Source organism: Microtus pennsylvanicus, chromosome 7 (genome assembly GCF_037038515.1).
Source record: "Microtus pennsylvanicus isolate mMicPen1 chromosome 7, mMicPen1.hap1, whole genome shotgun sequence".
NCBI lineage: Eukaryota > Metazoa > Chordata > Mammalia > Rodentia > Cricetidae > Microtus > Microtus pennsylvanicus.
The window spans coordinates 88,227,144-88,252,148 of NC_134585.1; the positions used below are offsets into that span (position 1 = coordinate 88,227,144).

At 41.7% G+C, this 25,005-nt stretch overlaps 1 protein-coding gene across 1 annotated transcript in view; it reads right to left on the reverse strand.

Annotated features, from left to right (window-relative positions):
- Col25a1 (collagen type XXV alpha 1 chain) overlaps positions 1–25,005 on the reverse strand; it is a 392,115-nt gene that overhangs the window by 77,460 nt on the left and 289,650 nt on the right. Inside the window, exons 13-15 of the mRNA XM_075981333.1 lie at positions 6,543–6,596; positions 4,473–4,499; positions 1,952–1,996 (exon numbers count right to left, since the gene is read on the reverse strand). Coding sequence (XP_075837448.1) covers positions 1,952–1,996; positions 4,473–4,499; positions 6,543–6,596 — 126 coding nt within the window. The remainder of the gene's footprint in view (positions 1–1,951; positions 1,997–4,472; positions 4,500–6,542; positions 6,597–25,005) is intronic.

Sequence of the window (25,005 nt, forward strand, 5' to 3'; positions counted from 1 at the left end):
TTGAGAGTTTATGGCGTGTGAGTCAGTATGGCAACTGATTTGCATTGTGTATGAAGCCGAAACAACCTTCCTAGGAGACGCTTGGGTCCTTTCAAGGAAGAAAACATTGTTTTACTGTTGCAAAAGGAAATTTCAAAACCCATGTGAGTGAAGAAACAATTGTTGGCCTATATTCCAAAAACGAAGTTAAAAATAAAAAAATACAACCTCTAAGGCATAAAATGCTCTATTTAAATTCACATAGGTACAGTTCCCATTTTATATGCTTTTGTTGTTGTTTGAAGAGGCTGCCTTCTGTGTACAATATTTCCTTTGTTTTAAGCAAAGTTGGCCACTGCCCTCAAATCTTGCTGGATATTTGTAAGAGTGGGCCAAGCATGGCTTTTATATTTTTTAAATGGTTAAAAAAATCAAAATGACAATAATATTATATATAGGCAGATGACATAATATCAAAATCATCTTGCCCAGAAATAAAATTTACTTTAAACACGGGCCTACTGATAATTAGTGTGTGTGTGTGTGTGTGTGTGTGTTGTCTGTGGCTTAATTCTGCTACAATAACAGAATCATGAAGTTGTGCCAGAGACTACATGGTCCACAAAGCCCAAAATATTAACTTATAAAACAAGCTTTCTTATTTCTGCTTTTAGAGAAAAAGAAGTACGCTAAATAAACCATCATCCAGGTTTACATACCCAGGGATTCAAACCCTGATCTGACACCAGTCAGGAGCATCCACGGTCTTATTTGACTAGATACTTCAATGTTGTGTTTGACGACAGCTCGATATTTGGAAGACAAAAAGATACAGCTTCAGCAGAGGTTCTGAAATAGGGATGGTCAGAGTAGTTCATAGAGCATAGACTTGCTGGCCAGCTCCATGGTGTAGATGAAGTTTCTGTTGTCTACACCACGGTGAAGAGTTATCTGGGTCACACTGTCAATAGTGCTTAGGCCAACACACCCTGGTCTATAAGAAATTGAAACTCTGTCCTAAATTTAAACTGTTTCCCAAATACAAACAGTTGCTACTTAGTGACATTAATTTGTTTCTACCCTTTCTGCCATATTTATATTAATATTTATGAGACTGAGAAAGATAAGTTTCTATATATTTTATGAGCATGTTTTTATGACTACTCATTATCCATCTGTACAGTCATAATTTTCAAAGTGGATCAGCCTCGCCCTCAACTGTCAGCCTGAGTGAGTTATCTTCCCATTCATCGGGTCCCTCGCTTGGTTTGCGCTAACATCCACCTGCTCTGATTCTATCTTCAGCTTCTAAAGGGGGATTTCTTCCCAAATCTGAACACATTACACAGATGCAGGAGAATATCATTTTGATGTCACCGTGTCATGGAGTCAGGGCTGTAAAAATACAAACTTGGGCAAACACCATAATGACAGAATGGTGAGACAAAAGAGAGGACTCAGAGACAGACCAGGACGCATGCGCTATAAATGCTGATCAGTGTTCCAAAGACCAAGGAGGGCAGAAGACAGAATGCAAGGGCCGTGGTTCCCAGAATTCCCTACATAAACACTGCAATCAAGTGCTATTAACTTGATGCCAAACTTTTAAATTTTATCCTCGCTCACCAACATAACTTCCTTCTAAAACCAGGATGGACCAAATCATTTGAGGGCGTCTAGGCCTCTGTAAAGACACACTGCCTGTGAGTTGGTGTGCTTATTGCTTGAGAAACCTATCATTGGAAATTTTCTTATTTTCTAGAAATAAGTAAATTTGGCAAACCATTTTGCTCTCAGAATATTTAAATTTGTGGATAGAATGTGGAACGATCGATTTTTATGAGACAAATATTGAACTGTTTTCTAGCTTGGGAGATTTCTCGGACCCTGTCTTCCATAGCTTCCAACTTCATACACAGTCATCAATATTCTTGCTCAAGCGCACACCCTTCCGCATTTCACAAGACTGTACCTTTTCTCCCGCATCACCTTTGGGGCCATTTTCTCCAGCATCTCCCTGAGAAGAGGACAAAGGGATACTCTTAGATATATTGGTGACTTGAAATAAAGAGCAATTTCCTCTAGACACACTCTTGTTACAAACCAATGTAAATGTTCACAGAGCCAAGAAACGTCTACTTGACCAGCTGGCTGATGGCAATGATCATGGCTGAGCACTTTAACAACCACGGTATCAATACAAAGCCGTGCGTGACTTCCCTGTCTGCCTTCTCATGGCTGACGTGGACACCAAGCTTCCCTCCTGCGGTCTCATCTTCCCTTCTGCCTGAAGGGACCATAGCAGAGCATTCCTGACACTTCCCTCGGTATGTCGGCACATCTGTTTGCCACTTCTGTGCCCTTCTTCATGTTGTACAAGCCTGCCTCTTTTCTCCTCCTAGCTGTATAAGTTCTACTTGCCTTCAAACCAGCCAAGCTCCAGGGCTTCCAAGTGAACTCCATGGTCTGCAAAGCCTATGGACTGAGTATTTATATACTTGGGGCTCCACAGACAGCATTCAGAAAAAGGACCTTTTATATTTTTATTAGATATATTTTCTCCTAAATTATAGTAAACCGAATTAGGGGAATGTGTGCTTCTTTGGTTACTTCCCTGCTCCTCCAGTGACATCTCCTTCCTGCCCACCAAGCAGGGCAAAGGGGAAAAGTTTTTATCTCTGTGCTTTGCCCTGCTAAACTCCGAATGCTTTCATTTAGGCCTTATAGCATGTAAGAGAGGAAACGTCATGGATTTCAGATTCAGTAGAGCAGAGTCAAGCCCTGGCACTCAGGAGGCAAATGCAATGCTCTTTCCGCTGAGTTTCTCATGTGAGGATAAGGGCACACTACGCAGCTGTAAGAGCCAAGTTCTGTACCTCACACAGCATTTCAAACCATACCAGCACACTCTGAAAAATAGTCCTTGCTGTTGGAGGTCGCTGGGCCTCTGTGTTTGGGGCATTCCTATGTTGGGCTGCTCATCTCTCTAGCTTCAGAGGAGATCATTTTTCTATCATTTCAATACTTCCACAAAACTTAAGAGAAAAACCATTAGTTGTGGTTTCTCAAGATTGAGAAAGTAGAAGAGAGATACTCACTTTTCTCTCTAAAGTTCAGTTTTCCATTTCAAATAAACATGAACTTAACCTGCCCAGGCTCCCGTTCACAGCGGGCCAGCTGAGCAGCACCCCATCTGATGAACCCGCGGTGGGTGCTCACTGGCACAGCTCCTCTTCCTCCCCAATTTCTACACGAAGCAGTCATTTGATGGCTAACTAATTTCAAGTTGGCTATCGTGAACTGATTTGATACTCCAAAGCATACTGGGTCACAGTGCATACTCCATGGCAGTGTTGATAGACAGCTTACTCCTAGGCTTTTTAGAAATTGGCTTGGAAACTCCTTTAACATGCCAGTCTCCTTGTTGGGAAACCTGGCTCAGAGGGTTCAGAGTGGCTGTGAAGTAAAGAGCTTGACCGTCTCTTCACGGAGAGCCTTTAAACCCCTATTTTGCTCTTCCAACTTAATATTGCCTTCTTTCTGCTTTACAAGTCTGAAAAAAATACTGGTACATTGAGGACTGTTTTTCCTGATCTTTTGTTGGACTTCTTTTGCAAGCAGGGTTATGCTGTTAGGGAGGAGACTGCCAGGATGTGTCATAGTATCTAGGTAGCGCTCCACTCAGAGACATGGCCAAACACCACAGCAGTTAGCAGAGGGCACCTGAAATATAAACAGTGCCATTCACAGTGGGAGTCTGAACACTGTGGAGATGGGCCTGCAAGGAATACTGGAGGCAGCTAAAAGGGGTTAATATGCAACCCCGACTCTCTGCTCGCTGCCGTTTCTGGTTTTGATGGCGATTCTTTATGGGGTCTCTCAGACAACTGCTGCACGTAAACATCTGTATCCCTTGACCTTTGACCCAGAGTCCTCAGCAGCAGGAGCAGCAGCAGAGACAGTTGTGGATGTTTAGGAAGGCATTAGAATGGCCTTAGCAAGTATACAGAATGATTTTCTTTCTTTCTTTTTTCTGAGGGCGGGGTGGGTTTCGAGATAGGATTTCTCTGTGTAGCTCAGAGTCTGTCCTTGCTCTGTAGACCAGGCTGGCCTTGAACTCACTGAGATCTGCCTGCCTCTGCTTCCCATAGTTCTGGGATTAAAGGTGTGTCCCACCACTGCCTAGCAGAATGGGCTTTTACAGGGCTAGGGGTTTCTGAAAGCCACTATACAGCCTGGCATGCAGTGTTTGCCCTTCCCTTCTTCCTTCCAACCCCAAACTCAAAATTGATACAGAAAATAAAAATCATATTTTCTCTTTCCACTATTTGACAGTCTGAAAGACAGGCAAACGGACACTTATTACCTCTTCCCCATCTCCACTTACAACGATCTGTCCATCCACCGACCATCCAGCATCTTAGGCATTTAGTTCAGCTTGGGTGTGGCTCAGGAGAAGAGGGGCGTAATAAACAAAGCAGAACCATCCTTACCTTTTCTCCTTCTTTTCCAGGTTCCCCCTGAGCACAAAACAGAGATTGGGAGATATCAATGAAGAGCTAATAAAGCAACAGCCAACAATGCAGATCCTGACCTTACACAGACCGCACAAGGTGAAGTATAAAGGGCATTGTCTTTGGCTTTAGTTTCTATATGAAAACAAGTTGCATAAGTATCCAGAAGAATTGAGTACAGATACCAATGCTAACTTTAATCTTAAGTCATTACTTCTATAAGGATAATGATATGTGCAGTAGAAAATGTCACCCAGGAATGGCCTGGGACATTGCAGTGTGGCAACTCAATATCTGTCTATACGCAAAGTCAATAAGGTGGGTGTTAGCATGTCCTTCCATAAAGCTGTCTATTAAAGCATGTCTGGAGGCATGGTGATTTCAGGGCGAGCCCTGGTACAGTTCTGCACTCCTTGGACATGATCATAAACCCTCAGTGCAGAACTTAGACCCACTGACAAGATCATCAATTCTATAACTGGTAGCAACTAGTGGTGCAGACCAAGATAGCAGAGTGGAGCAGTCTTCTGCCAGAAAGCATAAGGCTTAAAATATGAAACTATTCTCAGAAAAGAATTGCATTTTTCCCTCTCTCTATGAAAGGGCAGAGGCAGATAGGGGATGCTCTAAAGTCCATACACCTTATGATGCTATTTCCTGATGGGGAGCTTGAGTAAACGTTGCCATGAGACCAGACAGCTTAAAGTGTTTTAAGGAGGTTATTGTGGGAAAGAAGAAAACCAATGTAAGAGAATGCAATTTAGAAGTCAGTTTGGAGACAAAGTTCTTTCCATTCTCTGGAATCAACCTGACCCCTTGGCTTTCTACATTGCTGGGCACCTTCACCCCTCAACATTCGCCCTGGTGGCCACATTGCCAGGCAACACAGGAAGAGAACTATGGATGTTCATTCAGAACTACCTCCCACCACTGAGCTTTTTAGTGAAGTGTAAGAAAGGTAAGAAGACAGAAGAGGGCTGGATTCCCATGAGGAATACTTTCCTTCTTCTTTAGGACAAGAAAAAAAAAAAGGCAGCTCCATGAGTTTTATGTCTTTCCACAGCACCTAAACAGCAGCGCACCATGCAAAATCAGTTGACAGACATCTGTGGGTACAGACTCACACCAGCACAGTCGATGGGCTTAGACATCAGTTTTGTACCTCAATGGGGTGTTCACTCATCAAAGGATTTGGGATTTGTCTGCCTGCTTGGTTTAAACTAAACTGTCACCAATCTCTTTTGATTTAATGGATTCATTTGTTTTTCAAGAAACCAAGAAAACAGGCAATCCAAAATAAAAAAATCCTCATTACATTTTTTCCCTATTTAGTAATTACAACTATATCCATTTTTAAATTCTAAACACACCACGTCTTTACTCTGTTCTTTGTCTGACTAACTGGTCATGTTGTATAGAAGCTGAAGGTGGCCAAACCTTGAGAAAAAGCTGTCTTGGCTGTATGAACATTATCTGTAGTGGGGCTTGCTAACATGTATATTTGAGGAAGTATGACCATGACCTTTGTTTTTGCAACTTACTAAGGGGTAAAATGATAGGACTTTCTTGTGCTATTTAATTATCCCACAAGAAATATTTTTTAAATTATATTATGGGTGTTTTCCTTGCATGTGTGTGTATCTGTGTACCTGTACCGTGTGTGCTGGTTTCCTTGGAGGCCAGAAGACAGCATGCATCTTCCGGACTGGAGTTTCTTATGGAGGGTCGTGAGCTATTATTGGGTACCAAGAATTGAACTCTGGTCTTCTGAAAGTGCAATAGGTACTCTTATCTGCTTAGCCATCTCCCCAGCCCCACAAGAAAGATTTTAGACAATCACATCCCATTTCCTTTCTGTGTGTCTAATGCTATTGACAATCATGAGCATAATTTAGTCCTTAGTTATAAAGTTCTAAGACCACATATTATACCCATGACAAAAAGGTCTACCCAACTACAACCAGAAAAATAACTTAACAGACTGTGACAGCTTAACACTGTTTGAAAACAATGCAGTGGGTGACGGTGCTTGGCCTTATCTGTACCAACCTTTGGTCCTGGGAGTCCACTCTGCCCTGCTTCTCCAGGTGATCCAGGCTCACCCTCAAAAGAGAAGGCACACATTACTAAGCAACACAAGCCAACCTAGCACACTGTAGAAATAATGAGAGGAGTTGGCCATCCTAGAATGTGCCAGAAAAACAGAGTTAAGGAACTATTAGAATAATTAGTCCCAGTGTGGTCCAAATTTTTACATACTTGAGAACAAAGTATTTAACTGGGTTATTTCGTGTGTGTGTGTGTGTGTGTGTGTGTGTGTGTGTGTGTGTGTATCTTTTCATCATTAAGAAAGCTGAAGTGAGTTATCTATGGGGCTAATAGATAATATGGTTCTGGGTGTCATCCAATTAGTACTTGTTTAAAGAATAAGGGTCACTTGGCAATGATAAACTCTCTTGGTGGAGAACTTTAAAGAGACCTATCAGTTCAGTGAAATAAAGACTAAATCATTAGATTTTTCTTATTAAACTTAAAGTAGCATTTACAGATGTCTAATTTGAAAATACATATTCTTAACACTTACCTAATCTGCCAATACACATTTGACAAAAAAGCAGAAATTAAAAAGGCTTTTAAAAGTCGTTTTACAATGGTGTTATGAAAGTAATTAAAACAACCAGACTCACTCCTCACGGTTGTACTGAGAAAAGTAAGGGCTGTTGGGCTAGAAAACGGCCCTCTTTTAGGGGGATGGCGGGATATAGTATCCTTCTGAACCAGTGATTGTGTTCCAAAAAGGGAAACAAAAATGAAACAAGAACAAAAGAATCCAACCCCTGTGAAGTGCCCAGAAACAAGACACTGCGCCCCTTCTAATGCTCCCATGTGGCTCATACTTCCATCCATCAGAACTCAATTTTCATCTATGGAACATTTCCCAGTGTCGTTCACTATGTGATTGACTTCCAGGCAGCTTTCTTCTTTCCATGGAGAAAAGTAAAGTTGCTTCTTAGCTGACTTCTTAAAGACGGTGTTTATTTTAAGAGCAGTTTTGGGTTCACTACAAATTTAACTGATTTTGAAGACTGTTTCCTAAGTAAACTGTGGTCATTTTTGTGTTTTTTTCAGATTCACATACATTAATAACATTAATAATAAATACTTCTACATTTTATCTCGTTGTATGTGTGTATGCATGTGCAAATGCATGCATGCACATACTACAGCATATATGTAGAAGTCAGAGGAGAGCTTGAGGGAATTGGATCTCTCCTTATGTGAGTTCCAGGTATCAAGCTCAGGTCATCAGACTTAGTGGGACTTACCCGTACCTGTTGAACCTTCTCACTGGCCATAAAGTAGTATTTTTTAATAGCCACAATCTTCCATTCATTAACTCCATTATTACAAACTTCTATGAGGCAAGTTTTATTTTTTATCTTAGCACTCTGTCTAGACTTATAGAAAACAGTCAAGATTTGTACTAGCCTGACCTAAGAGACTGGGTGGAGGCGGGGGGAGAGGAAAGAGATTGATTTATATTCTCTTCATCATTTGATTCATATATCCCATCTACAAGTGGCTTTCCAGACGGCATAGAAACCCGAGGAAAACATAACCTACAGAAGGATATGTGTGTGTGGCTACCAGATAACCCAGGCCTGCGGAGCTTGCAGTGTCTTTCTCCTAGCAGGAAGCATTTAACTCTTGTTCTGCAGTGTAACCTCTAATGCTGTGACCTGCTGGGAGAAATTCTGCTTCCTGCAGAAAGCCACACAACTGTAACTCTTGCCCTTTCTTTGGTAAGATGACAAAATTATTGACTTCCAATAATGAAGGACATTATGGGAAAGTTTTAATAAGACATTTGGACATAACAAAAGGCAAGAACTTGGAAGCAGAATTCACCCTGAACGAGGACCATCATTGTGGTTACACAAACAGTATAGAGCTACCGGGTCTGCCTTCAAAGACCCGGCGGCAGGATGCTCTAGTGTCATAACTCATGGCGTGAGGCAGAGAGGATGCTGCGGAACAATGTAAACTCTGTTTGACTTTCATAGAAGAACCATCGTAGCCGAGACATTAAAACAAAACAAAGTTAAAGCCCAGATCCGGGAAAAACTCATGCTGAGATTTGAAGTGGGGAAGAAAAATATTGCTTAGGTGGCTGTGTAATGTTTTCCTGGATATATGAACCCCAAGGGACTGAGCGTTGGACTCTCTCTTGTTCATGTTGCTAAAAAGAACCTTTAACAGAAGATGAAACTGAGAAACTGGACTCACACCCTTCCTCTGTGGGAATTCATTTCATGCTGTCCTATATCCATAGGCTCTTTTTCCTCAGCCTTACATATTTCTAAGCAGCTATCAGCCTGTCTCATAGGATATTGTTATGAGTTTTTATGGATTTGTTTCTACAGGGCACTCATGATTGTCTTATGAGTTGATTAGCCTCTATCCAAGTCAGGTCTGACCAATCTTTTACTGAATTCCACATTGCTGAATACTCAAGTTGTTTAAAATAAGCATCTCTAGAAAAACAGTCACAGTTTTCTAACAAGCTCTTTAAGAAAAATTCCCTGGATTTATTTTGTTGCCACTGGGGAAAATTTAAGGCACCAACTGCGAGCTTCTAAATGGCATTCTAAAGGGGTTCGGAGTTTTCTTGGCATTTTAAAATTCTACTTTATGTGTATGACTGTTTGCGTGTATGTCCATGTGTGCACCATGTGAGTGCCTGTGCCCACAGAGGCCAGAAGAGGGCGCTAGATCCTCTGGATCTGAGTTACAAGTGGATGTGTGCATGCATCAGAGAGAGAGAGAGAGAGAGAGAGAGAGAGAGAGAGAGAGAGAGAGAGAGAGAGAGAGAGAGAGAGAGAGAGCGCTAGTACTAAGGTTGTCAGACAGCTTAACCATCTTTTTCTTATTTCTAGACACCATGGACATCCCATAGACAGTAATAAAGTAAAACAGCAGGGGACATCTGACTGAAAGGGTTTTCTCTGCTAGAGAGGAAATGTGAAGATGATCCCTGGAATATCATCCACTTCTATATTTACACTGCCTATGGGCTGGACTGACTTCTCTGGCTGATTGGTTACTTTCATTTCTTTTTAAAGCATATTCTCTTGAGAATGCTCATCTAAAAGATCACTCAAGGCTCTTACAATCAGATCAGCTACTGCTACTCAACTGGATGCCCGAATCCCGAAGGGTAGGAGGTGACATGGTTTTCTCACAGAGATGAGTGCTGATGACAAGGAGGTCATTTAGCTGAAATAGTGCTTGCCCCTTCCTCAGTCACAGTGGTTTTCCAGTCCATCCGTGCGAACAGAAAAGGAGTCATGGCTTTATATTTTTAGTATAATTTCACTTTCATTGCATTATAACTATTGTGTGTATGCATGTGTGTGTATGTGTGTATGTGTGTGTGTAAGGCTAAAATCAAACATACTCAGAGGGGACAAGTAAGTGTTGAGAGGCAAGGAAGAGCGAAGAGGCAGCTGTGAGGTTAGAATTTCTTGTAATCGAGCAACTTGGATCTAAAAACTCACTCAATTTACCATGTTTCTTTTAGCATTAAACATGGGATTAGTGTTAGGGAAGTGTCCAGTTGGCTCCGAATATTTCTCCTTAAGGTCTAAGTCACAGGACAGATCTCTTGTACTTCTATGGGGCTCAGCATGTCTTCTACAAAGAGGGGCTGGAATCTTTGTTCCCTGTTTTTATAAGATCTAGTAGGACTATCATCACTTGTTCTTGAACCAAAAATGTTACCCAGTAAATCATCGTTCCTCGGAAGTTGGATTAAATTTTGCTCAAACCCAAGTTCCCAGGCTTTGGAGTCCAGGCTTGCACGTGTTTGCCCCAATTTCCCCAAATGAAGATGTGCTGGCTAGTTCCTCGTCCTTGGTCTCCATCAGCTGTTTCCTTCAGGCACTGGAAAGATCTGAATTGAGCATTGTGGGTACCTAGGGAAGGGTTCTTGTCACAGGCACAGTCTGTCTCGCTCTTGCTGGCTTCTGGTTTCACCCTCTTCCAGCTCACCTTCCTCCTCCCTCCCAGACCATTCCGGGAATTCAGCTTCAACATGGATTAGTCCGCAACATTCTTAGCTTCTACTTGACACCCAACACCTGTTATTTTCATTTGCATTTTCTGGAGGCAAAGGAGGCTTTAGAACACGACAAAAGGAAAGCCAGAACCCTCATCCTGGACAATTAGGTTTGGTTCTGCCTCAGAGGACTGGGCATCCCTGTAGGGGAGCTTTGTCTTGTTTATCCCATCAGTAAACTTCTCCCATCAAATTAGAGACTATGTCCTCCTTGGCAATGTGATATTAATTAGTGGAAAAGCAGACAGGTATGCCAGCCAGGAATTAAATTCAAATATGCTGCTTCGGATCATTTGTTGACATGGCCCTTAAGCTGATTGAAATAATAACTAAAGTAAACCTAGCAAGCTTAAGGGGGAAAATAATAAATGTCTAAAAATTACAAATATGTAAAAATGTATAATAAGCCACAGTAGACTAATAACTCCCCGTATGAGCTAGTTTTGGAAGAAGTCAGCTCATCAGTACCTTAGATTCCTGTGCTGCTAATTCAGAGAGGCATGTATGCAAGACAATTTGGAAAACAGTACTGGAAAGCAAAGGGATCAGTGTTTAGGAGGTCACCCAACATGGCTGGATTTCATTTATCTGGGTATACTTTACATACAAGAGAGCTATTGTTTGCCTGGAGCATATTTAATGCACTTTGAAGACTCAGTTTGGAGTACATCCCCTATTTACTGCTCCACATGAGAGGACCCTCTCCCTCCCTCCTTCCCTACCCTTACACCTCTCCCTCCCTCCCTCCCTGTCTGTCTCTCTCTCTCTCTCTCTCTCTCTCTCTCTCTCTGACTCTCTCCTCTTGGTTCTCACTGGAAAGCGACATGGTGATTACCCCCCAATAGCCAGCCTGTGAGCCCTGCAAGCTCTGTGCACTGGTGATCTCCTGCAGCTACTACCTTGTTTCCCTCAGCCTCCTGTGCTCACACTTGCCAGTGTGGGTTAGGAAAGAGACCAGTGCAGATTCTGGAAACAGGGTCAGGACATAAGAAGCAGGAATCCTCGCAGTTGTCATCAATCCCAGCATGTGGAGACAGAGGCAGGCAGATCTCTGAGTTCGAGGCCAGTCTGGTGTACAAGAGCTAGTTCCAGGACAGGCTGCAAAGCTACAGAGAAACTCTGTCTTGAAAAACAAGAAGAAGAAGAAGAAGAAGAAGAAGAAGAAGGAAGAGGAAGAAGAGGAAAGGAGGAGGAGTAGAAGGAGGAGGAGGAGGAGGAGGAGGAGGAGGAGGGGGAGGAGGAGGAGGAGGAAAGCCCCAGCCACCTTCTACCCCCAAGAGCAGGAAACAGAGTGAAGCAGCGGCAAGAAAGAAGGATGAGAGATGAGGGTAAGTAGACCTCGGAAATCTTTTTCTTCTTCAAACACCCAGCTAAGATCTTTCTTCTTGAAGTGTTCTTTTCTTAAACTTTATTTAAATTTATTTTTTGTATCTTTCATATAATGCATCTTGCTCCCATCTGCCCTTCATATCTGCCCTCTGTCCTTGCAACCTTCCCCTTAAATAAAATAAAATTTAAGGGAAAAAAGTATGGGGAGAAAGCTATAGTGTGACACAGTAAGTCACACAGTAAACCCCTTTGTCCATATGTCTTTACTTGCAAGTGTTCACTGCAAAGAGTCACTGGTCTGCTTTGAGGCCTCTGCTTTCTGCTACACTATCAATGCTGGGCCCTCACTGGGACTCCTCTTGGATATCCTGTTGTCTTGTCTCATGGAGATCCTGCAGCTTTGGGTCTGCAGGACCAGTCCCTTCACATGCTCCTGCAGATCACAGATGGGTGAATGTTAGGATGGCAAACTCATAACCCTGGCTCTAGCCTGGGTAGTTGTAGGGTTGGTTAGTCTCCCTGCCCTCACCACCAGGGGGCGCTCTCCACCATTACTGTAGCTAGTAATAGCTACATATAGCAATGAGCAAGGGGCGGGGCCAGTTCTCCTGCTTTCACATCCTCTGGGTGGCCTCTCCCACACCTCTGTCCGCAGGGCCAGCTCTACTGTGTTGCCCAGGGTGGTGCAGGGGGCATCCAGTGCTGAGACTGAAGAGGGAGGGGCAGGGACATCTCTCCTGCTCTCGTGACCTCAGGGGCAGCTTTCCCACCTGCTACAGGTGCAAGGGGCAGGCATATGGCAGATGAGGGGCGGGGCTCGATCTCCCTTGCTCTCCACACCCTTGTCAATAGGATCAGCTTTATTCTGCTGCCCCCAGAAGGCGCAGGCACCATTTTCCCAAGTGCTGCAGCTGGTAAGGGGAGGGTCAGCTCCCTTGCACACCACAGGCAGAAGGAGCAAGGGGGGAGGACATCTTTCTCTCACAAAGTATTGTTCTGAAATAAATAAACATATATCTGCATATCATTTGAGTGATATGCTTTTCTTCTTGAAAGAGACTCATTTAATTATTAATAGAAAACTGAAATGATATGCTCAACTGGGAACAATTCTAAAGGTCACTGAAGCAGGGCAGAGTGAGAAATACTTCTTAATCACATGCATTTGGAGTACTCTGAGGTTTCTGAATGCTGGAGGCATTCATGACTCCAGCTCGAAGAACACCGGCTTTAAACAGGAAATCACAGCCATTCCTTCCGTTATTCTTTCTGACTGATCTTTGAAGGCCATCTTACAGTTTGTGCTTGACAACTTAGGAAGCCAAGGTTTCCGGAAATCCAAAGTCACACAAATACTGAGTAGATGGTTTGTGTCCACTAACGTCCACACTCGTGGCCTCTCTTATGGGTAGGGGCAGGCTGCCTGGCTTTGAAGCTACCTTCTGCATATAACACCTGTGTGGCAATGAGAGGACTCTACTCTTTCTCAGCCTTAGGGTCCTCATTTATAACTTATTTAATCACGGTGCCTACTTTATAGGATTGCTATGAGGACTCTGAATGCTACGCATAGAACATTTCAAACCATGTCTGGAAATTGATGAGTGGTGAATGATTCCAGGGATTAGACCATTTCTGTTCTCCCTACTAACTAGAGAAGAAAGCGCTGGAAGAAGTGAAGGCTCCTATAAGTTAGCAGCAGCTATGCTGGTTCACATCTGGGTGATGGTTCCTGGCCTCTTGGCAAATGGGCTGGAGTAAAATCTAAGAAAGTGGGTTGATGCCAACCTGTTAAGATTGCCACACTAAATAATTTAACAACAGCTTTATTTTGAAATACAAATTTCAAAATGAATTTATTATGCAGAGATGAGCACTAATGCTATAAAAATATATTTTGTGCTTGATTTAGTAGCAACAAATTTGGAGGAAAAATTGTCCATGATGAACATGAAACCCACAGCGGTTAAACACTGTGTTTTAGACACAGAATTCTAAGACCAAATTTGTTCATAATTTACCCTGCCCATACTGCAATGCAGTAGTATTTTTTCTTTCCCTTGTCAAGGCCTGTGATATAATAATTATCCCCTAAAGCTACCTGAGGCCAGCACTCTCCATCCCTTCCTACCAGGCCAGGCTGCCCTGTGTTTCTCTGCCACAGTACTTAACAGCATGGCAACTGGACAGACTTTGGGATATTGCTTCTCTAAGTCTAGGTTCCCTCATCCTTGGAATTCCACCATGGTGGATACAGCTTTAATCTTCGAGCTCAAGCCACACGTGGCACGTGCAAGTGCTGAGTAACCAAATGACCGGAGAAAACAGTGAGTGACTCAGTAGGCAGGAAAGCTTTGATAAGAGGGCTCGTATCAAATTATATGTGCAATTTAATCATCTCTGCTGAGTCAGCATTTCTGTGCTCTCATATTTAAAATATAATCTTTTAAATTGAGATGTCGGGTAAGTGAGCTTCATGACGACACAATTCATTCAGATATAGCCGTCTGGATATTCTGTTTCACCAAGAAGCCTGTGAGCAGTTTCCCCCATCCTTCTGCCAATCAGTCCCTTAACTGCTTACTCTCCTTTGGTCCAATGTTTTCATCTATGAGACTGACAGTTAACATTCAGTTTTGGAGTAATGTGCTTATATGAAGTCAAGGGGGAGCAGTGGTTTAGAAAAAATATCCCTCTATAGCAAAGAAGTAGGCTCCTCTAAACAAATTTAAAAGTGATTATGTAAAAGATGGGTTTATCTCTAGCTTCATTTAATAAGTTCAACTGAATGAGAAGTCAATCTGAGAGTGGAGTGTACTGTATATGGGATGTTTGAAACTACAAAGCACACTAAAGGATGCAGTGATCTTATGGAAGAATGAGTAATGGGTAAATGAAGATGCTAACAAGAAAGGATGAGAGTTACCATGGCAACTATAGGGACAGTGATCTTAGGTCCTTGGGATTCTAATTTACCAAATCTCTAAGAAGACAGCAGATGCGATAAATGTAATTCAATTCCCACTGTTAACTAATACAAGAAGTAAATTATTACAAGATAATTTCCATGAACCATAACCAATCTGGAATCAGAAATCAGCCTTTTCTTTTCCTATTTTTACTTACTGGACAATGACAGAAAGTCACAATTAAATAGCTCACTGGCAAGTTCTGCTACAGGAAACTTTTAGGCTACCGCAAAGAGAACTACAACATATTGAAATCCTTCAAGAATTTAATTCAAAGTTGGGGGTGTGCTAGAGACAGAATCTTAGCTGCACACATGCCAAGCACACACTTAGTGCTGACCTACATCTTATTCAGGCCTTAATTCCTACTTTAAGATTGAGACAAGAATGACATTGTGTTTAAGAGTTACACTGATTGGAGCAAGCACAGAACAGTGGGGTCACTGTGCGGCTTAATTGTGTAGACTTGAGTCAATGGCTTGACCTTTGCAAGGCTGGAAGCTTCAATTTATCTCTTCTCTAAATATACTTACACTAAGAAATGCTATTGGAAGTATTTTGTGAAGACAAATGTCAGCTAAGAACTATGAGGCTCCCGGGTAAGAGATGAAACAGCATTCCAAATAGCTTGGCTACAAGCTAATGAAAAGTTAATGTCACTTAAAAACCGCACAGCTATCTGGGACAGATTCATAGATGACACATTGCTCTCATTTCTTTTTTAACATTATGTTTTAAACCTGAAAAATAGGATCTAGAAGAGCCTTTGAAAGCTACAGTGGCCAAGATCATCTATATTCTTCTTGCTTTGGCAAGAAAATCCTTATGAACTCTGAAAAATACTAGACTTCATAGCAAAAATAATCTGCTTTTAATCATGAAAAAAGTTGACGCTCTTTTCTACTGATAAAGTGCAAAGCATTTTGGCTGAGATGTACGCATGCTGAGCCTCTCACGTGGCATTTATCTGTTAGCAGATTTCTTCTTCCATGGCGTTTGCATGTACTGATGCTCAAATTATTCTGGCGATGGGCTTATTTACAATGCTTGGGACAAGTAAGATAAACATGTGAAAGAAAATTAAAGGCCTACACTTCCTGGTCATCCTACAGGGGCTATACTGCCCGGTACCTCCTCTCTCTTCCTATCCCATCCAGCTTACATCCAGATCCCTCCACCCCCTGTCTCCCTCCCTCCCTCCCTCCTTTGGCGGCAGAGCGCCTCCCAGCCCAGCCTGCTTGGGCACTGGGACCTAACCCGAAGTGGAAGGCAAAGGGGAGCGCGGTAGCGCCTTTGTCCCCATAGCCTGCCTGCAGCAAGCAGCGTGGGCCCTTTGTTTGCGAGCTAACCAAGCAGCAAGGAGATCTGATCTGGACACCAGGAGAAACATCACTGGGGAATGACATCACTGGGAAGGTACATCAGTGGGCAAGGAGACCTGATCCTGTAAAAGAAGATCCATAGGAGAATATTGGGAGGAAGAGATGGGGAGACGCCAATGCAAGAATTCACCCAACAATCTGAAAAACAACACGAAACCACCAGAAGCCAGCGACCTCACAACAGGAGGACATGAACACCTTAATCAAGAAGAAGTAGAAAAAATTGACTTCATGAAAGTGATTGACACCCTTAAACAGCATATAAAAAAACGCCCTTATAGAAATGGATGAGAAGTATAACAGAAAGTTCGAGGAATTGAGTAAATCAGTGAATGATACCCTAGGAAACCAAGGAAAAACAATCAAGCAGATAATGGAAACAGTTCATGACTTGAAAACTGAAATGGAGGCAAAGAAGAAAACACAAACAGAGGGCCGGCTGGACATGGAAAATCTAGGTAAACGAATAGAGACTACAGAAACAAGCATAACCAGCAGAATACAAGAGATGGAAGAAAGAATCTCAGATTCTGAGGATAACATAGAGAAAATAAACGCACTGATCAAAGAAAACAGCAAGTCCAACAAACTCTCATCACAAAACATTCAGGAAATATGGGACACAATAAAAAGACCAAACCTAAGAATAATTGGAGTAGAAGAAGGAGAAGTGCAGCTCAACGGTCCAGAAAATATACTTAATAAAATTATAGAAGAAAACTTTCCCAACCTGAAGAAGGATGTACCTATGAAGGTTCAAGAAGCATATAGAACACCAAATAGGCTGGATCAAGAAAAAAACCATCCCCTCACCACATAATAATCAAAACACAAAATATACAGAATAAAGAAAGAATATTAAGAGCCGCAAAGGAAAAAGGCCAACTTACTTATAAAGGTAAACCTATCAGACTTACACCTGACTTCTCTATGGAAACCATGAAAGCCAGAAGGTCCTGGATAGATGTACTGCAAAAACTAAGAGACCATGGATGCAAGCCCAGACTACTATATCCAGCCAAGCTTTCGTTCACTATAAATGGAGAAAACAAAATTTTCCAGGATAAAAACAAATTTAAACAATACGTAGCCACAAATCCAGCCTTACAGAAAATAATAGAAGGAAAATCACTAACCAAGGAGTCCAACAATGACCACAATAACTCAGACTTCTAGAGACCCTTCACCAGCGCAACTCAAAGAAGGGAAACACACAAACCCTACTACTAAAAAAGTGACCGGAGTTAACAACCACTGGTCATTAATATCACTTAATGTCAATGGGCTCAACTCACCTATAAAAAGGCACAGGCTAAGAGATTGGATACGAAAACAGGATCCAACATTCTGCTGTCTACAAGAAACACACCTCAACCACAAAGACAGGCACCTACTCAGAGTAAAGGGCTGGGAAAAGGCTTATCAAGCAAATGGACCTAAGAAACAAGCAGGTGTGGCCATACTAATTTCTAACAAAGTTGACTTCAAACTTAAATCAATCAGAAGAGATGGAGAGTGACATTTTATACTCATATCAGGAACAATTCATTAGGAAGAAGTCTTAATCCTGAATATCTATGCCCCTAATATAAAAGCACCCACGTACGTAAAAGAAACATTGCTAAAATTCAAGGCACCCATCAAACCGCACACACTAATAGTAGGAGACTTCAACACTCCTCTCTCACCAATGGACAGGTCAATCAGACAGAAACCTAACAGAGAAATTAGAGAATTAATGGAGGTAATGAAGCAAATGGACTTAACAGACATCTATAGAACATTCCACCCAAAGAGGAAAGAATATACCTTCTTCTCTGCAGCTCATGGAACCTTCTCGAAAATTGACCACATACTCGGTAACAAAGCTAACTTACACAGTTACAAAAAAATATTACTAACCACCTGTGTCTTATCAGATCACCATGGATTAAAGTTAGAATTCAACAACAATGCTACCCCCAGAAAGCCTACAAACTCATGGAAACTGAACAGTCAACTACTGAACCATACCTGGATTAAGGAAGAAATAAAGAAAGAAATTAAAGTCTTCCTTGAATTCAATGAAAATAAAGAAACAACATACTCGAACTTATGGGACACTATGAAAGCAGTCCTAAGAGGAAAGTTCATAGCACTAAGTGCCCACTTAAAGAAAACAGAGAAAGCACATATTGGAGACTTAACAGCCCACCTGAAAGCTCTAGAAAAAAAAAAGAAGCAGACTCACCTAGGAGGAGTAGAAGACTGGAAATAACCAAACTGAGGGCTGAAATCAACAAAATAGAAACACAGAAAACAATCCAAAGAATCAATGAATCAAAAAGCTGGTTCCTGGAGAAAATCAACAAGATTGACAAACCCCTATCCAAACTAGTCAAACGGCAGAGAGAAAATTTGCAAATTAATAAGATCAGAAATGAAAAGGGGGATATAACCACAAACACAGAGGAAATTCAGAGAGTCATTAGATCTTACTACAAAAGCCTGTATGCCACAAAACTGGAAAATGTAAAAGAAATGGACACTTTTTTAGATAAATACCATTTACCAAAATTAAACCAGGACCAGGTGAACAATCTAAACAGACCTGTCAGTAGCAAAAAATTAGAAGCTGTTATCAAAAACCTCCCTACCAAAAAAAGCCCAGGGCCAGATGGTTTCAATGCAGAATTCTACCAGAACTTCCAAGAAGACCTAATACCTATACTCCTCAATGTATTCCACAATATAGAAACAGAAGGGTCATTACCAAATTCCTTTTATGAAGCTACAGTTACTCTGATACCAAAACCACACAAAGACTAGACCAGGAAAGAGAATTACAGGCCAATCTCACTCATGAACATCGATGCAAAAATCCTCAACAAAATACTGGCAAACCGAATCCAAGAACACATCCAAAAAATTATCCATTATGATCAAGTAGGCTTCATTCCTGAGATGCAGGGCAGGTTCAACATACGAAAATCTATCAATGTAATCCAGCATATAAATAAACTGAAAGAAAAAAACCATATGATCATTTCATTAGATGCTGAAAAAGCATTTGACAAAATTCAACATCCATTTATGTTAAAAGTCTTGGAGAGATTAGGGATACAAGGGTTATACCTAAATATAATAAAAGCTATATACAGCAAGCCGACAGCTAACATCAAATTAAACGGAGAGAAACTCAAAGCCATCCCGCTTAACTCAGGAACACGACAAGGCTGTCCACTTTCGCCATACCTCTTAAATATAGTGCTTGAAGTTCTAGCAATAGCAATAAGACAACATAATGGGATCAAGGGGATTCGAATTGGAAAGGAAGAAGTTAAACTTTCGTTATTTGCACATGATATGATAGTATACATAAGCGACCCCCAAAACTCCACCAAAGAACTTTTACAGCTGATAAACAGCTTTAGTAATGTGGCAGGACACAAGATCAACTCCAAAAAATCAGTCGCCCTCTTATACACAAAGGATATGGAAGCAGAGAGGGAAATCAGAGAAGCTTCACCTTTCATGATAGCCACAAACAACATAAAATATCTTGGGGTAAATCTAACCAAGGAAGTGAAAGATCTATTTGACAAGAACTTTAAGGCATTGAAGAAATAAATTGAAGAGGATACCAAAAAATGGATGGACATCCCTTGCTCTTGGATTGGGAGGATCAACATAGTAAAAATGGCAATTCTACCAAAGGCAATTTATAGATTCAATGCAATCCCCATCAAGATCCCATCAAAATTCTTCACAGATCTGGAGAGGACAATAATCAACTTTATATGGAAAAACAAAAAACCCAGGATAGCCAAAACAATCCTATACAATAAAGGATCTTCTAGAGGCATTACCATCCCTGACTTCAAACTCTATTACAGAGCTACAGTGATGAAAACAGGGTGGTACTGGCATAAAAACAGAGAAGTCGACCAATGGAATCGTATAGAAGACCCGGATTTTTTCCCACAAACCTATGAACACCTCATTTTTGATAAAGGAGCTAAAAGTATACAATGGAAGAAAGAAAGCATCTTCAACAAATGGTGCTGGCACAACTGGATGTCAACCTGTAGAAGAATGAAAATAGACCCATATCTATCACTGTGCACAAAACTCAAGTCCAAATGGATTAAAGACCTCAATATCAGCCCGAAAACACTGAACCTGAAGAAGAGAAAGTGGGAAGTACCCTACAACAGATGGGCACAGGAGATCGCTTCTTAGGTATAACCCCAGAAGCACAGACATTAAGGGCAACATTGAATAAATGGGACCTACTTAAACTGAGAAGCTTCTGTAAAGCAAAGGACACTGTCACTAAGACACAAAGGCAATCTACTGACTGGGAGAAGATCTTCACCAACCCCGCAACAGACAAAGGTCTGATCTCCAAAATATATAGAGAACTCAAGAAACTAGACTTTAAAATGCTAATTAACCCAATTAAAAAATGGGGCACTGAACTGAACAGAGAATTCTCAACAGAAGAAGTTCAAATGGCCAAAAGACACTTAAGGTCGTGCTCAATTTCCTTAGCAATCAGGGAAATGCAAATCAAAACAACTTTGAGATATCATCTTACACCTGTCAGAATGGCTAAAGTCAAAAACCCCAAGGATAGCCTTTGCTGGAGAGGCTGTGGAGGAAGGGGTACCCTCATCCATTGCTGGTGGGAATGCAATCTTGTGCAACCACTGTGAAAGTCAGTGTTTCAGTTTCACAGGAAATTCGGGATCAACCTACCCCTGGACCCAGAAATACCACTCTTGGGAATATACCCAAGAGATGCTCTATCATATGACAAAAGCATTTGTTCAACTATGTTCATAGCAGTATTATTTGTAATAGCCAGAACCTGGAAACAACCTAGATGCCCTTCAATGGAAGAATGGATGAAGAAAGTATGGAATATATACACACTAGAGTACTACGCTGTGGTAAAAAACAATGACTTCTCGAATTTTGCATACAAATGGATGGAAATAGAAAACACTATCCTGAGTGAGGCATCCCAGACCCAAAAAGATGAACATGGGATGTACTCACTCATAATTGGTTTCTAGCCATAAATAGGGGTCACGGAGTCTACAATAGGTGAACCTAAAGAAGCTAAGTAAGAAGGTGAACCCAAGGAAAAACATAGTTATCCTCTTGGCTAAGGGAAGTAGACAAAATTGCCGGGGAGAAAATTGGGATCTTGGGGGTGGGGTGGGATGGGGGTAAGGGGAGATGGGGAGAGAAGTTAGAAGGGAAGGAGGGGGGGACTTGTGGAAACAGGAGGATCAGAATAAAGGACGGTTGGATAGGGGAGCACGGAATAACAATTCTTAGTTAAGGGAGCCACTTTAGGGTGGGCAAGAGACTTGACCCTAGAGGGGCTCCCAGGTGCCTAAGATGAGGTCCCCAGTTAGTTCCTTGGGCAGCTAAGGATAGGGAACCTGAAATGACCCTATCCTAGAGCAATAGTGACGAATATCTTGCATATCATCATAGAACCTTCATCTGGTGATGGATGGAGATAGAGACAGAGACCCATACTGGAGCACTGGACTGAGCTCCCAAGGTCCCAATGAGGAGCAGAAGGAGGGAGAACATGAGCAAAGATGTCGGGACCACGAGGGGTGCACTCACCCACTGAGACAGTGGAGCTGATCTACTGGGAGCTCATCAAGGCCAGCTGGACTGTTACCGAAAAAGCATGGGATAAAACCGGACTCTCTGAATATGGCGAACAATGAGGGCTGATGAGATGCCAAGGACAATGGCACGGGGTTTTGATCCTATGCAATGTGCTGGCTTGGTGGGAGCCTAGCCAGTTTGGATGTTCACCTTCCTAGACATGGACGGAGGGGGGAGGACTTAGGACTTACCACAGGGCAGGGAACCCTGACTGCTCTTTGGACTGGAGAGGGATGGGGAGAGGAGTGGGGGGAAGGGGAGAGGAGTGGGAGGAGGGGGAGGGAAATGGGAGGCTGGGAGGAGGTGGAAATTTGTTTTCTTTTTTTTTATTCTCCTTTTATCAAGAAAAAAAAGAAAATTAAAACAAGGGGTTTAAAACAACACCTATTGTGAGTGTAGAGCTTGAAAGAACGGATGTCCAAATATTCTAACAAAATTCCGTCAGTTCTGCTAACCGCTTCTTCAGCTTAATGATGGTACCCTTTTCCTCCAGAGAGCCCTTCTTCAGGAATAGGGTTTAACTGAGCCCATGTGTTGCATTTGCCTGTCGCAGATCAATCTCAGCACACAAGGAAAGTGTTCATTAGAGTTTTAACCAACAGGACCTACACAGGAGAATTACAAAACTTATTTTTGTGTCCAATGTCACTAGCAGCAACCGTTCATATTTTTGGTAGGGTTTTGAATGACACCTGACCTGTTTTGGCTCCTGGAAATCAATGCAAAGCATGGGAAGCCAGCTTTCTGAGTTGGGAACCAAAGATTTTAGGAACTTGTTGAATGGGTAATGTGACAGGGATGACATTCTGGGGCTTGGGTCATTAGGGGACTTAGAGATAAATTCACACATCCATTTCTTTTGTAAAGATATACCTCAAGCCCAGAGAGGAACGGTTCTTCAAAGAACGGACTATCACCTCCAGAGCTGAGGATGTTAGCTAGCAGTGACTGCGTTTCTGAAGTAATACATGACGTGATGTGACCTCCTCCTCCTCCCCACGCTTCTATCATTCCTACTCATTTTATACGGTCTGGAAGGTGGGCTGGGGAGATTCCAGCTTCCTGTATATTAATTTTCATCCTATGTTGACTATTAGGGGATCTTCTCTTTGCTTGAGTCGAAGTGCAGAGTCTCCTAAAACATTTTAGTATATTCATAGATGCAGATTTTGAGCATCTATTAATAACATTGACTTCAGTTACCTTGTCTAGTTAGCACTATAAGGCCTCTTGCCTTTTATACCAAGGTCATAAGAATGTTGCATAAAGTTCTCAGACAAAGACACGGAGCATTCTCTCTCAGGCTAGGAGGTAATGCTCCTGCTGTGCTACCCCGCTGCCGCTTTTCACAGGCTCCTTAGTCTTCCTTTACAGGCTGACGCCAGGTTAGACTTTCATACCGTGCTACTGCTATGTAAGCCTTTTTACTCAGCACAATATAAAGAATCAGAAGATCATGACATAAATCCGTGTTCCTTAGTCTTCATCAGTTAACTGTATAGGTGGACATTACAAAGCTTACTTAAAACACACCACTTGCACAAACCTGGTACTGAAGAGTCACTCTCTGGGTACTAAGTGCATTATTCTTTCCACACCACACCGCAGCCTCCAATGGGCACTGACCTGTATCCATGTGACTATACCGGGATTATCGTTAGCATTATTGAAAATAAGTAACAGATACATAGCACAATAAGGAAATAAACGTCCAGGTTGCTAATCAAAGTGACCAATATTTATTTTTACAAAATAAATGCAAAATAGGTCACCATCACCAATTTTGTCAAACTGAATGGCTTGGAAATGGTTTGGTGGGGAATACACAGTTTTCTTCTGTCCAACTCAACAGAAAACCATTTTTCCCTGTCTGGTTGTTATTTTCCAAAGTTTCTAATGGCTTAGAAGTCACACCTTCTCTTACCTGTCATCATAAAATGACTTTCTAGGCATCAAAAACGCGACTTTGGAAAAAAATAAAATTGTAACATGGGAGAAAACATTTTGTTAAGGTAATGACAGGATACTGAGGTTCTTTCAAGAAACTATGATGTCATTGCGAATGTTCTTCTTAGAAAAAGACATTCTAGAAGTTTAAGCCACTCAGACCCTCCAACCCTCCAACTGTAGGATTATTGCCAGCTTCGTTCTTACTGTCAGAGACTGGCTGTCTTGGTGGAGAAGAATCCTTCCACACTTATCGTCCTAAAGATGATCTAGCTGCCATGACATTTTTAAGAACTAGTGAGGATTAAGGGGTGTCCTGCCCACAGTCTTTTAGTTCCAGGTCCAGGAAGTTGGAAAAATGAACTCTCACTGCCTTTTGCTCATATCTTTACAAATGTGGGATGCGGGCTTCCCCCTGTTTTAGACAAAACACATTTACAACTCTGAGAAGATATATTGCAATACACAAAGCTGTGACTGTTCACTGTGGCTCCCTTGATATGTAATTTAAGCTCGGGGACTAGGACAAGAGAATGTCACATTCCTGTCTCTTTCTAAGGAAGTTGCGCATTTCCTTGTAAAAATAAAAAATATGAAGTCTTCAAAAAGGCAGTTTTCAAGTTGTGTTCTCTCAGGCTAAAGTTTTCTATAAATTTTCATGATGGCTCTCAAAGGTGGACAGAGGAAAAACAAAACAAGACAAAAGACAAAGCAAAACATTAAGCACGCATACCAGTTTGGTCTTCACCAATGTCAAAAACATTCCAAGTTATGCAACCTTCAAAACTTCCTTATAGCAAGTACTTTTAAAATTTTTGATCATGTTTCTCCTCTATGACATGCAGTTTTATATAAAAAAAAAGTCAATCTTATAACTTTTCCAGGATTAGGGAGAGGGGAGAAAAATGTACCTTTTACTGGAGTGTAAATGGGGCCCTAGCATTGGCTATGGATGGGAACTCAGTATTTGGTTTATGTAGTAAGGGTACTATGAGCCTTGATGGGGAATATTAATTTTCCTAGGAATCTGAGTAATTCTGACCCGTCTCTTTGAAATACAGATCAATCAAACCTTTAGCTTTCCACTAAAA